Below are 14,427 nucleotides of genomic sequence, written 5' to 3' on the forward strand. Positions count from 1 at the left end.
GTTTTGCTTCTGTTTTTTTTTGTGTTTTTTTTTTTTAATATGATTTTAAGATAAAATAAATTTAGCCTTATTCTCATTCAAGTCAGGGAAATTTAAGGTTTAGCCAAAGGAACCAAGAGCCACGTTCCTGGTTGGGGGTAAGGAGTGGGGGGGAACGCCTTCCCTGGAAGGCATCCCTTCTCATTAAGGGGTATTTAAGGGGTATACAGCCACCAGAGGGCAGCAGTCACCTCCAGGCTGTGTATAGGGTTGTACAAGGCTATTTCATAGGGTGGACACCTTCCTGAACCATCTCTCCCTCTCCCTCTCCCTCTGAATGGCAGACATCAGGTGTCTAATGGGGGAAGTGAAAACTGCCCGAGGTAATGGAGTAAGGAGTCAGCCGCTTCAGAGCTGAAGGAGAGGGGCCTCCAGTCCAGTCTCCCGGCCAGGGAGAGCGGGCTAGAACAAACATCCCCCAGTGCTGGATGAAAGAAGCATCTTTCTGGGAAAGGAAGGAAAGATCAGCGGAGTGCAAACCCTATTAGTTCCCACAGCTCAGTCTCTCCCCCTCTTCTCCAAGCCCCGTCCCACGCTATAGTGAGAAAACACACCCCATGACTGAAACCAGCCCCAGTGCTTAGGTTCCAGCACCAGATCTGTTACAGGGAGATAATCCACAGAACGCAAGAGTGGCAACGTCTCTGTGCGCTTGGAGGAGAAGGAAGGAGAGTCGAGAAACTGAGGGCAACTCGGTGTGTAAAGCAGGTGGATGTAGTAACGCGATATCTGGGATGGGAGCCCACCTTGGAGAGGTTCCCCGGGGTAAGTAAACCTGTTCCGAAAACTCCAGGCCAGTGACTAAGGCTGGGAATGGAGAATCTCCCACTCTAACTTTCTATCCCAGCCTTCTCTGCTCTGCTGTAACTTTCTATCCCAGCCTTCTCTGCTCTGCTGTAACTTTCTATCCCAGCCTTCTCTGCTCTTTGTAGAGTTGTGTTATTATTTACTTTCCTCAGTCATATCCAGCTCTTCATGACCCCATTGGGGATTTTCTGAGCAAACACTCTGGGGTTTGCCTTTTCCTTTTTAGCTCATTTTACAGGTGAGGAAACTGAGGTAAACAGAGTGATGTGACTTGCCCAGAGTCACACAGCTTATAAGTGTCTGGAGACAGATTTGAACACAGGAAAAATAGCTCCAGGTCCAGGTCCATCGCTCCACCCACAGACCACTCAGCTGTCCTCAAAGATAAGGTACTGGGAAGCCTGTTTTCTGGTTGAAACCTCTCTCCCACTCAAAGTAATCCTGCCTAGCCCCCAGTCACTAAATTCATTTCCAAAGAGGTTTAAGGTTTAAGGCAGCCCCTCAATCCTTTTGGACATACAGAAGCAGGAACCTTCCTGCTTTAGGGCCTATGTAGCCGGCTTGCCATATGGGAGGAGACGAAGGTTGCTAATGTAGACAGGGCTCAGTGCCTGGCTGGGCAGTGGCAGATGGGGTCAGATGTCATGGGCCCTCACCAGAATAACGACTCCTTCTGCATGATGTCCTTCAGCCTTTGCTGGTCTTCCCCTCCAAGGCTTCTAAATTCGTACTGAGGGCTGAACTCTGCTCCAGGAGGGCTGGTGAACTTAATGTCGAAGGCTGAGGTGGGGAAGTCAATCTGAAGGATGGGGGTGAGGGAGGCAGGGAAGGGAACGGAGAGATAATAATCAAGATGAGTGTGAACTAGGAGACAGCGATTCATCTAGACTCCTCCCCACTATCTTACCTGGCTTCCTCCAAGTCCCAGCTAAGATTCCACCTTCTACATGAAGCCTTTCCTGATCCCCCTTAAGTCTAGTGCCTTCCCTCTATTGAGTATCTCCAGTTCAGCCTGTATAGAGCTTACATAATTAACTGCATGTTGTTTCCCCATTATTGTGAGTTCCATAAGAACAGGGACTATCTTTTCTCTTTCTTTGTACAGTAATAATTAGCAGTGTCTGGTACCTAGGAGGTGCTTAACCAATGTTTACTATCACAAGGCCAGTAGATAATATTTAATGAATGAATAACTGAATCATTTTATGTTTCAGGGTATAAAGATATTTTAGCCAACCAGGTCTTGAGGATACGTACAATCCCCCTGCCCCCAAAGAATATCTCAATCCAACTAAATCAGGTTCGTGAATAGAGTGAGAACAGGAAATTGGAGATGCTCCCCAGGTGTGGAATTTGGTTTTAGGAAAGCTCTTGAGGTCAGTCAGCCAGACAGCCAGTAAGCATTTATTTATTAAGGGCTTACTCTGTGTCAGGGACTGCATTAAGTTCTGGGAATACAAGAAAGCAAAAACATTTTTCCTGCTCTCCAGAAGCATACATTGGAATTGGAGAAACAACTGTAAATAACTAGATAGACAAAATATATACAACGTATATGCAAGGAAATTTATAAGGGAAGGCCCCAGGGAGAGTGGGGAGGGAGATGATAGGAAAGACTCAATACAAAGAACCTTAAGAGACTGAGTAGGAATCAGATTATTTCTAAAGAGTCTCAGACCCCAGCTTCTGAAGGCCTTGGAATCAAAACTGACCTTCAAGAGGACAGGACTGACCCTAACTATCTACTTCTGTCCCCAACAACATTTTCCTGGCTACTTTCATCACAATGCTACCAATGCCCCACCCTGCCCCCACCTCCATCCCCACTGTTTTGCTTTTCCCACAGTATAAAGTTCAGAGGAATCCCCATATATGGTAGGACCCCCAATGAGAACTGCCTCTGGAGAGGGCAGGAATTGGGGACCAAGGCTCACCTGAAGGATGACACTGTCAGGTTGGTGGAAGTTAGGCGCACTCCAGCGAGCACTGGGATTGTCTTGAGTAGCTGGCCACAAACCCAGAAGTTTTCGGCCACAGGTCAGCACCCTAAGTAAAAGCAATAGTAATGGGGTAAGCCCATGCAAATCCAGGTGTCATAGAGACCCTATCCGTCATCCGGTCTCTACCTATCAGCTTTGAGCCACTGTTGCCCCATCGGAGACACCTCTAACTGTGCTCTCCAACAAATCATGGACTTGTCTTCCAGCTTTCTAGAGAATCTCCCCTATTAAGTCTTGTACTTGTATCCTAGGAATGTGAGTGAATGTTTTGGTCCTTGATCTCTGGTTTCTATGTTTTATTTTGTCTTGTTTCTCCTCTCTTTGATCTCCCCCAAAGTCTTGGGCTGTGCTCTGCACACAGCCAGGAGGGAAAGAGGTGGGGTGACCGTGAAAAATTGGTTAACTCCATCAGTAGCTCCATCTCCCAAAATCCCAAGCTTGGTAGCCTCCATTTGGCTGCTTCTGGCCCAGTGGGGTACACCTACTGTCTAAAGTTGAAGAGGGGTGTGGTGACCCAGCCCAGGGCTTCAGGGACCCGGCGTTGCTTATTGGCCTCCGAAGAACTGCCCGGTGGTGGGATGGGCACGGCATAGAGAGTGGCACTCAGCAGCGTCTCCCGGGGCAGCCGATTGATCTGAACAGGGAAGCAGATCCTAAAGGGGAGGAAAATCCAGCTCAGGGAATAATGCCATACACAGGATTTATTTTTCTCCAGAAAACATTCAAAGAAATATTTTAGAAACTTTGAGTTTGTTCCCATCCTTTTAGGGTGAAGGTAAGAGCTCTGGGAGAAAGCATCCTCTACAACTGGCAGAATCCCCAAAACATTAGACAAAATGCAGGATTTTCCCAGAACCATTCTTTCTCTCTGTGAACTCCAAAACAATGGTGGAGTGGAGGCAGAATCCCAGCAGCTTTGAGAATGCCAGCTATGAGCCAACAGATCTGGTCCACATCAGGTCTTCGGGTGGACACACATCCCGCTTGGTAGGATTCCCACCCTCTCCTCAGTCCTGATACCCAGAACCCCAATCAGCCACATTCTCCTTTTTCCATCTTGCATCCCCTCCTGATTTCCTACCACTAACAAGAACGAGGAAGGAGCAATATATTGTGTCTGCAATATTTCACAGCTCAGAAGAACTTTTCCTCATGTGCCCGAAAGCCTTCTTTGTAGCCACATCTCCCCCTACACTAAATTCTGAAAGCCAGAGTCCCCTTAAGGTCCCAGGGTGCCTCCCAAACCCCACCCCCAGGGATGGAAACAGGACAGACATCCAGATTTCTGTGCATCCCATCCCTCCGACCTAGATCATGAGCCATCAGTGGGACCTCTCCCCCAGCCCCCACCCCCAGCTCAGCATGAGGAACGGGGTGGGGAGGACCCACTTTACCTTCCAAGTCGTCTCTGGGCCAAAGTCCACACTGTCACACCCTCCCGGCCTTGGGCCAGGGTGATTCATAGCCAAAAGGCCCTGGCAGAACTACCCCTTAGCTAACAGTCCCACAACAAATGGCCTTTCCCCAAAGCAAGCGGCGCAGGGCAGCCCCACTCCCCTCTCTCCTCCAGAGACATCTCCATGTGGATCTGCTCCCTCCAGGGACTGCGACAACACCACTCCGTCCCAGCTTCCTTTACCTTAGGGGGCCTGTATGACTATAATTAGCCCCCTTTCCACCAGCCAGGGAACATGCCAGCCTGGGGCTTGGCTGGGAGCAGCGAGGCTGGAACTATTTTGAGACTTGGTTGATCCCCCTTTTTGGCAACAGACAGCAGGGTCAGGTGACCCAACATCAAAGGAAATCAAAGATGGAATGACTCTTCTCCCCCACGTGTTTCTCTATCCAGGGGCCGGTTCCTATGCCTTCTTCCGGCTTCATAAAGAAGGGAGAAGGGAGAGACATGTCAAGCCCAGGTCATGCACTGTGACAGGCCATTTCTTTTGCTCAGTCCTTATAAACTTATAAAAGAGTTGCTCTTTTTCACCCACCAAGTACCAGGTGGACTTGCAGCCTCTACCTGGGGGGGTAGGGAGAAGGGTTGTAAGAAAGACCACTGGGGTTGCAGCCTGCCCCCAAGCCTAGAATAACCTCTGTGTAGTCCTGCCTCCTGTATCCTATTCCTTCCAGGAAGTCTTCTCTGATAATAACCCACTTGTATCATTCTGGAAATACCTGGCTACCTGAAAATATCTCTATAATTGCTTCTATTTATGTGTTCTCTGAAAGGTAAGCTTGGGTTCTTTAATCTAAATCCCCAAGCATCTAACCCAGGACTCCAACCCATGGAGCACATATTAGTTTGATTAAAATAAACTTTAATTGAACTTATTTTAGTTTAATTAAATTTTTAAATATATTAGTTTAGTCAGTCAGCAAACTAGAGAAGATTTTTTTTTAACCATGGTTCTCTTAGAATTGGGTAGAGAAGACAAAATATATCACGCCAAAAGAGAAAAGCCAGTGATTCAGGGAGTAAGTCCTCTGCTAATCTGCCTACCTCACAGTGTTATTGTAAGAAATGCACTTTGTTGCTGCTTTTGCTGAGGCAATTGGGGTTAAGTGACTTGCCCAGGCTTATACAGCAGGAGGAATGCACTTTGTAAACCTTACAGAACTTACACAAATAGGCATTATTACCACTCCTAAGGATAATAAGCTGGGGAATGATAATAAATCTACTTTCTATTTGTACAATTCTATTTCAAAGTTATGTCATAGATAATGATTTTTTTTTTTTTTTTGGATTCTCACAACCCCTGGCAATCCCTTATAGTACAGATCAGGAAACTGAGGCTCGGTGGGTTTTAAAAATCACAGCTAGTCAAGTAGAAGAGCATGGACTCACACTCAGTCAAGACCTGAAATCAAGCTCGCTCTCTCTGACACTGGTTATAAACCATGGGCAAGGCATTTTTCCTCTCTCAACCTCAATTTCCTCATTTAAAAAATGAAAATAATAACACACAGGGCACTGGCCTCATGGAGTTATGAGGATCAAAAGAGATAATGTATACAAAGTACTTTGCAAAGCTTCAAGAGCTAGATAAATGTCAGTTGCTATTGTTATTATCCTACTACATCAATGCGTTCTTAAGTTGAGATCTTTGAATAGGTTTTTTAATATTTTGATAGCAGATTTAAATATAATTGGTTTCCTTGTAAATCTTATGTACTTTAAGCATAAGAAAAAACTGCTAAAGGAGTCCATATATTTGGTCAAAACTCACATTTCTCAACAATATTCCCATCCCTCACCAGCTCTTTGATCTGTCCTATAAACCCCACTGCCTTTGCCACCAGCAAGTTGTGTTCCGAGGGATGGTCATCCCTAGCCCCTCCTTCACGGCTATGGGCAAGTCAAAAGGGCAAGGTTCCAGCAGGAACTCAATAGTCCAGATACCTTCGTTTTTAAGGGAGTGTCTAAACTAGAACACAAACCCTAGTTGATTGACACCATGGACATTGCTGCTCAAACTCTGAGCAAGCCATATGGGGATTGGGGAGGTAGAGGGGGGCTTACTGTTGATCCCAAACGATGAGGTGGAAGAGATACTTATAGAAGTGAGCCTTGCGGGTCTGCAGGGGACTGCAGAGCTCCTTGCCACCGTGGCTGAGGGAGCAGGAGAGGTAGAAGTCTTCATAGCTACAAAAGGACACAGAGAAACAGATGAGAATGCCATGCTTCCCTACCCAAACCACCAATCTCACCTACTTCCCTACCACCGCCTTCTTTCATTCTAGTCTGCTTCGTGTGGGAATGAACAAATGGACAAAGGCCTGCCTGGTATCCAGCATGCACTTTCTCTGGTTAAATTCCTTTCCAACTCTACAGGGGAAAGCACGGACACCCCAAAAGGGGTGGAGGAGGGCAAGGGGGCAGGGAGAGCAGATGAGAAAGCCTCTGTAGGAAGGCAGGTCTGGGAGAAGTAGCCTCCAACCTTTTACTTTTCCTCTGCTCAGGGGTGGAGTTGGGGGCCCCCAGAATTGTCTTCTGTAATTCAGACTCGGCCAACAAGGACTCTCTTCAGTCTTACCTCCTAGTCCTTAACTTCTGAGTCTGCTCTTTCTCATTCCCCCAAACTAACCCGGCATGCCCTGTCTGTGTATGGGGGAGGGGGGAGAGGAAGAGCGACATATGCCGCCATGAATGCCAACACATGGGGGTCCCTGTGGCTCATGACAGGTGCCTAGTGACAGGAGAGGTCAGAGAAGGCCCCGATTTCCCAGGCTGCCTCCTTTGTTCCCAGCCAATCGCCCAGAGGAATACATTAAGTATGGAACAAAGGGAAGGGCTAGGGGTGGGGATGAAGGGGAGGGAAGGGGCGGGATGGAGTCCTCGGGACTATCACACAGCCTAGCACACTGACTAGCACACAGCCTGGTACAACTCCCCCGCGTCTCCTGGGGTCTCCACTCACCCACCTCGGCTCCAGAAGAGGAACCGAGGATTACCAACTGCATATCCCCCTCCTCCCAGCCCTATGGACTAGAGACCCCAGACAAAGGGTCATCTCCCCCTCCCTTTCCCCTTCCCCATTGTGTCTCTGCTGGGAAGTATAGCCATTGGCCATGGGGCATGCACTCTATCTGGGAACTGGCCATCTGTCACAGTCTCTCCCTCAGGCCCAGAAATGGGAGGGGGCTGGGATGCCTGCACAGACTAGAGCGAAGGGAGAAGACAGGGCCAGACTCTGAGGTTCCTTTTCCCAACTCTGCCATCCGGGTCCCACTGTGGCCATCTTTTCCCTTTTCCCTTGGGAGCTCCCAGCCCTCTCCAGGTACCTTCTAGGCTCTAACCAATAACTCACTGTGTTTAGCACTGAGTGACTAACAGAACCCTTTGCCCAGCACCGAGTCTGGAGTCAGGGGGCCTCTGTTGGAATGCCACCTGTGCTAGCTTTGTGCCAGGAGCAAGCTGCGTAAGGCAGGGTGCCAAAGAATGAGGTGGTCAGCCTGGATGATCCCTCAAGTCTTTCCAGTGCCAGAGACACCACCTTATATTTGAGCCTCATTTTACAGAAGAGGAACAGGGAAGACAGAGACTTGTGGGATTTGCCCACGGCCCAAGAGGCTTCAGACCCAGATACCCGAGCCAGGCCCACGGCTCTTTCCACTATCCCATGAAGCCGAGGGGAGGTCTTTCAGCCCAGCAGTAATGTGGGCACCTTCAGGCAGGGGAAGCTGAGAAGAGAGGCGGAAGTGGTTCTGGCAACTCCTTTTCTACTTGAAACCGATCCAACCAACGTTCACGGGACCTCAGAACTAAAGCTAGAAGGGAGCTCAGAGCCTGGCTGTTTATTCCAACGCTCTTATAAAAACAAATGGGGGGGAAAAACAACTGAAGACTAGGATGGGTAAGATACAGACAGGGAGCAATGGAGCGTGGATTTAATGGAGGTCCTCTGATTCCAGACCCTTTTCACCATATTCCACTGCCGCCTGCTTGAGGGTGCCCAGCCCTGAGGCTCACCTGGTAGCCCACGTGATAGGAATTCTGTGAGTAGCATAAACTGTGAAGGCCAGGGGCCCAGAAAGGAGGCAAGCCTCCTGGACCAGCTCATGCTTCTGGTTCCCAGACACTACTGTCTGAAAGTCAGCATTGAATGTATTGCAATAGAGTTCCACCAGGTCCAAGATGGCAGCCGTCAATGCCTCCACTACCTTCTCTGTGAAAGGGGAGAAAAGAGATGAGTCCCGGCCCATGGCCCTTCCACACACCTACCCAGGGGTCTTCCTGGCAGGACATCAGTTAGGATGGGATGATCTAAGGAAACCTACTGAGGAACAGGGTCTTGGCTGGTTTTGTGCACTGTATAAGTTGACCTAATTCTCTCCAGGAGGAGGGGAAAGGTAGTAATTTTTTCCTGAATCCTGCCTAAAGCACAATCGTGGAATCCTGGAGAGAGATGCTAAAATGGAAACTTGGGGGAGTGGGAGAGAAGGTGCCATTATACGCTAAGCCAAGCCGCCCAGGAAGCAACTATCATCTCCCAAGTGTGAGGTTTCCCATCTGGAATCCAGGCAGTAATATTCAGCTTCATTACCCTCTACCCCACCCTATCAATACCTCCCAGAACACAATAATGAGTAAAAATTATGAGGAGTTTATAGAGAAAAATGTGCTGACCAGCTGTGCTCAGACTTCATACTGGAAAATATGTATATACCAGCATGGCTACACACACACACACACACACACACACACACACACACACACACACACACACAATATTGAAATAAACTGGGGGGCGGGGGGGAAGGCAAGCTAGCAAAGGTGCTTTTCCCTAAGAAGCAGACGGAAGAAATTGCAGCCACTTATATTACCTCGGTTTTCCCTCACAGCCAGGACATTTGGATCCTGTTGGGGAAGAAAGAAGGCTCATTTCAGTGCTATGGCCTTTTCTGCCACAGTTTAGAGGCAACCCCTTCCCAAACACCCCTAGCTGCCACCAGATGAACGACGGATGAATGCCCTACCAGAAAGCTGCCCGAGTGGCCAGCTCTAGCAAATGAAGAATTGGGTCACACTGGACTCGGTGACCAACCTTAGAGTGGGCACATAATGGAGCAGTGAATAGTCCTGTTCTCACCCTCCAACAACAACACCAATTTGCTACCCCTCGAGAATTCCTGGGTCAGGGAAATGAAGAGGTACTTTAAAAGTAGACACCTAGTCATCCAGCTATGGAGGAAGTGTTTCCCCAGTTCGAAATAGCCCCTGTGTCCCCCTTCCTCGCCTTTACCTTCTGAATTTTGGGTTGCATTCGAGAGGGACAAGGAGGCAGCTGGTTGAGGGCATTGGTAATCTCTGGAGACTCCACATCAGCCAGGGCATTGCAGATGGCTTTGACAGACTGGACCACCCTGTCAGCCTTCAGCGGGAAATCCCCCTGCAAGAAGCAGCATGGGGAAGCTGGCAGACATGAAGGCCAGACATCTCCCCCTTCTTCCCTATTTTACCTCATTCCCTTAGTTTCAAGAGAAAAGCTGACTTGAGAAGGAGGTCAGAAACTTTCAGGTTATCAGGCCATGCTAGTAAAACCTAGAAATTATTTTCAAACATCATTCAGCCAAGTTCTTGGAATTGGCTTTGGAATTGCCCATGCCTACTTATCCCAAACCTGCTTCAGGATGACCCCACCCAATAGTGCTCAGCTGAGAAAACAACTGTCAGATTCAAGCAAATGCATTTAGGGTCTCCCCCCATCCCTCTTTGAGCTGACAAATTTCCAGGAAAATCAGATAGATGGGGAACATGAATTAGACTGCCTATTAAGATCATTCAAAGTCTTTTAATAATGCTCCATTTATATAACCCCTTCAAGGTCTACACAGCATCTTCAATCATTCAAGCCAGAAATATCTACCAAGGATAAGGCATTACACTGAGCCCTAAGAATATAGACACAAAAATGAAACAGTTCCTGTCCTCAAGGAGCTTACATTCAAAAGGGAAAGACAATATGTATACATGTATCTATATGGATATCTGCAATATGTGTGCATATGTATATATGTATGTATATATAAACATGCACACATATAAAATATATATTTATAGAGCTATAGATGAATAAATATGTATATATGTGTGCATCTATATCAATATATATGTTATATGCATATGAAATGTATATTTCAGCCATGTCTGACTCTTCTTAATCTTATTTGGGGTTTTCTTGGCAAAAATACTGGAGTGGTTTGCCACTTCCTTATCCAACTCATTTTACAAATGAGGAAACTGAGGCAAACAGAGTTAACTTGCCCAGGATCATATAGTTAGTGTCTGAGGCCACATTTGAACTCAAGACTTTTTGAGTCCAGTATATATATATATGTGTGTGTGTGTGTGTGTGTGTGTGTGTATTCATGTGTATTCATATGTGTATATGTATTCTATTGTAGAAGTACATAATAAAGTAAGGGAAGAAGGAAGGAACATATATATAATATATATATACACACATACACACACACATACATAGTACTATATAGTACTACTTACATGTATATTTTGTGTATATGTTACCAATTCCATAAAACGTATTGGAAGGGAGAGCACTAGTAGCTACAGGGCTCAGAAAAGGCCTTAAGTAGAAGATGGCTCACTTTAGGAAAATTAGGAAGCACAGGAGATAAAGCTCTAGTCCTGTAGTCAAGAGGACCTGAGTTCAAATCCAACCTCAGACACTTGCTAGCTTTGTGAGTCTGAACAAGATATTTAACCCTATTTGCCTCAGTTTACTCATCTGCAAAATGGAACTGGAGAAGGAAATAGCAAACCACTCTAGTATCTTTTCTAACAAAACCCCAAATAAGGACCTGAAGAATCAGACACGACTCAACAATAAAATCTTTCATTTTATAGATGAGTAAATTGAGTCACAGAGAGAATAAATAATTCACCTGTATTTACATACCTAACTAGGTATCAGAACTGGCACTGGAACCCAGGTATCCTGCCTGCAAATCTAGAACCTATTCCATTAAATAACTTTGCCTCTCCAAATTCATTCAACTACTTCACCCACAAAATCCCCAAAACATTCACTGGACAAGCTAGTTGCTTGCCTAAGGCACTAGCTTCATGAGCAAGCAAACATTACTTCATCTTTAATTCACACATTTTCCTAGGATGATAAGCCTTAAAATGTTTTCCCCATAATGATGCCCTATGATCAATAGTACAATATTATTATTCCTATTTTACAGATGAGAAAAATGAGAATTAGACATATGCATTGACTTGCAGAAGATATGAAATCAAACTAAATTATCCTTGATGTTATACCTGGGACAGCTATTATTGGGCAGTGGATGTAGTGCTAAGTTTGGAATAAGAAAGACTTGGCTTTAAAACCTCCCTTAGTTTCTTCCTCTGTAAAATGGGTATAATAATGGAACCTACTTCATAGGATTTCTAGGAGGATCACATGAGATAGTGCATGGAAGTTGCTTTGCATACCTAAAAGTACTATATAAATGTTGTTGTTATTATCATTATTATTATATATCTAAATGTAAAGTAAATTTATAAATCTTAAATTCTATAAATTCTAGCTCTTGTTATGATATATCTAAGTAACTTTTTAGAGATGAAGAATGGAAGAAATTGCATGATGACTTAAAAATAGTGAAGTCATTTCCTTAAGGCCACTTCTTTACTGCCCTGGAGGATTACCAATGAGAACCAAAATTCTATTACAGCAGAAGAATTCTGGTTGTATCTGTACTAACTGTAAAGAAGGCCCCGACTCTGAACTGAGGGGTCTCCATCCCATTCTGGTCCCCCGGGAAGGATAACTCCCATTCCTGTGGTGTCTAGAATGCTAGCACATCCAAATGATCCAGGACACAGACTGAAGGGGAGATTATCCTCCAGCCCCATCCAGCACAGACTCACCTCAGCCAGCAGGAAAGCATCCACTTCATTATGAAAGGTGTCAAAGAGAAGACTCAGAGCCTGCCTGAGGATGTGGGGGGAAGGGGATGGAGAGAAATAGCAAAGATCAGGGCAGACATGGTAAATAGAGAGATCTATTCCTCCCTCTTCCCAGGACCAGGGCAAGGAGGGTTGGGAAGAGTTTGTATCACACCGTCCCCAAATTCTTCTGGCTTTGAAATTTTCCCTCATGTCCCCTGAGTCCCATAAAGACAGAAGGAAGACATGCTACCTCCCCATCCTTCAACTCCATTAATGAACTAGAGAAGGGAATGGGAAAGCAAGAAGAGGCAAGGGGTAAGAAACTGGAAAGGAAGTAATGGGAGGAGTGTAAGACACAGGAAACAAGTGTCAGATAGAATAAATCTTGGATCGGGGTTCTTTCCCTCACAATCCAATTTAGCGCTTCCCCTAGTTTGGAGAGAGTAAACTAATAGACTGTAAAATCCAGAAGGATAGGGACCAGGTCTTATCTATTTCCTCTAGTGCCTACCACAGTGCTTTGCACATAGTACATGGCGAATGGGGAAGCACAAGTGCCTTAAGCTGCTCCATCTTCTCCCATATCAGCTCTTCCCAGGAGTCCACCCTCTCTCACCTGCTGATGGTCTGTTTGACAGGTCTCTCTTGAAGGTGGATATAGTGGTTCAAGGTGGAGGGGCTCTGGTCATCATTCATCTGAGTGCAATAGGCAAAATCCCCATCTTTAGGCAATAATCCTATTCCACTCTCCCTAGACATGCTCTCTCATCACCCCTGCACCCCTCACCCAACTCACCCACTGCCCCCGCCTTATTCCCCTCCCAACTGCACACTCACAGTTCGTGCCAAATCAGTCCGAACATCCTTGCGTTTCATCAGCTGTAGCCGAATGTCAGTGTCAAACTTTCGACATTGCTGAATGTATTCATGGCTGCCCAGAGCATGTTTGCTAGTAAGATGGAAAGAAAGAAGGAGAAGGGAACAAAATAATTGCCTTACAAATATTATTTCATTTGATTCTCACAATAACCCTGGGTGGGTAAGTGCTATCATGACTGCCATTTTACAATTGGGGAAGCAGTTAAGTGACCTGCCCAAGATCTAGTAAATGTCTGAGGCCAAATTTGAACTCAGAACTTCCTAAATCCAAAGCCCAGCATATCTACAATACCACCTGCTCAAAACCATCAAAAAACATGGGACAAGTTTCCTCAACCAAGGGACCTCAGAGGCAGAGAGATCTATATAACCTAGCCTTGAGGAGAGGAAAAAAGAGATCTTCTGTTTACCCTCATCTTAGTACCTGGAGAAAAGTCATAGTTTCAAGCTTGGAAAAAAGAGGGATAAAGGTCTTTCTTTTAATTTAACTGAACAGGCAATTTTAAGTACCTACTAAATTCGACTCTCCATGATGGACGCTGAGAAAACAAACATAAAAACAGTTTTCTCTCAGGGAGCTTACATTCTGAGGAGTGGAGAGATAGGGAAATAACAGAGAAATAAATTTTTTAAAAATACATAAAAATAAATACAAATATTTTGAGTAAGGGAGAGGGCCAACCACAGAGAGTCACGGTTTCCTGTCCAAACATAAATATAAACAATCATTTGATTCTCACAATCCTGCTAAAATACACCGAAGCCTTAGTTTATACAGCCCTGCTACCTCATTTCCTAGGTGTTTGTTATCTGCATATTTAGCCTTTGCTCCTTCATTCAACAGGGTAGAAATAGGTGGCTAAGAAGAGCCAAGTACACAGTGACTTATAGAGGGAAGGTCTGGTTGCTCCCTGAGCCCTGTGGTAACTGGAAGGGCAGAGAAGGGAAAACACAGAGACGATGGGGGCCTAAATGTTCAACACTACAATGTCCCAAACCCTCATGACTAGGTCACACACAGGCTTCACAGGCTAACAGCTATAAACACAGCACTGGAGCTTTGGGGCCAAATAAAGCAACATCACCAAGGTACCAGCTTATCCTCCCTGCCTTGAGCCACATGCGAACCAAAAAGCATATTACTCTCTGGGGGATCCTGCCCAATTCATGACTAATGCAGCAAACAGGGCAGACTTCCTCCAAAACTCCCACCTCCATCTCTTTCCTGCTACATATACTCCCTCTTCTCTCCTCCTTTTCCTAATTCTTCCCTCC

The 14,427-nt window shown here is 45.9% G+C and overlaps 1 protein-coding gene across 3 annotated transcripts in view; it reads right to left on the bottom strand.

Moving 5' to 3' along the window:
* The window catches only part of PIK3C2B (phosphatidylinositol-4-phosphate 3-kinase catalytic subunit type 2 beta), a 72,515-nt gene that overhangs the window by 21,788 nt on the left and 36,300 nt on the right, over positions 1-14,427 (bottom strand). For all 3 annotated transcript variants that reach the window (XM_074308910.1, XM_074308911.1, XM_074308912.1), the window contains 10 exons: positions 13,111-13,222; positions 12,890-12,969; positions 12,253-12,316; positions 9,593-9,739; positions 9,174-9,207; positions 8,320-8,515; positions 6,370-6,492; positions 3,332-3,499; positions 2,781-2,892; positions 1,503-1,645 (listed from right to left, as the gene is read on the bottom strand). In XM_074308910.1, coding sequence (XP_074165011.1) covers positions 1,503-1,645; positions 2,781-2,892; positions 3,332-3,499; positions 6,370-6,492; positions 8,320-8,515; positions 9,174-9,207; positions 9,593-9,739; positions 12,253-12,316; positions 12,890-12,969; positions 13,111-13,222 — 1,179 coding nt within the window. The remainder of the gene's footprint in view (positions 1-1,502; positions 1,646-2,780; positions 2,893-3,331; positions 3,500-6,369; positions 6,493-8,319; positions 8,516-9,173; positions 9,208-9,592; positions 9,740-12,252; positions 12,317-12,889; positions 12,970-13,110; positions 13,223-14,427) is intronic.

This window comes from Sminthopsis crassicaudata, chromosome 4 (assembly GCF_048593235.1).
Source record: "Sminthopsis crassicaudata isolate SCR6 chromosome 4, ASM4859323v1, whole genome shotgun sequence".
In the NCBI taxonomy this organism is placed as follows: Eukaryota; Metazoa; Chordata; class Mammalia; order Dasyuromorphia; family Dasyuridae; genus Sminthopsis; species Sminthopsis crassicaudata.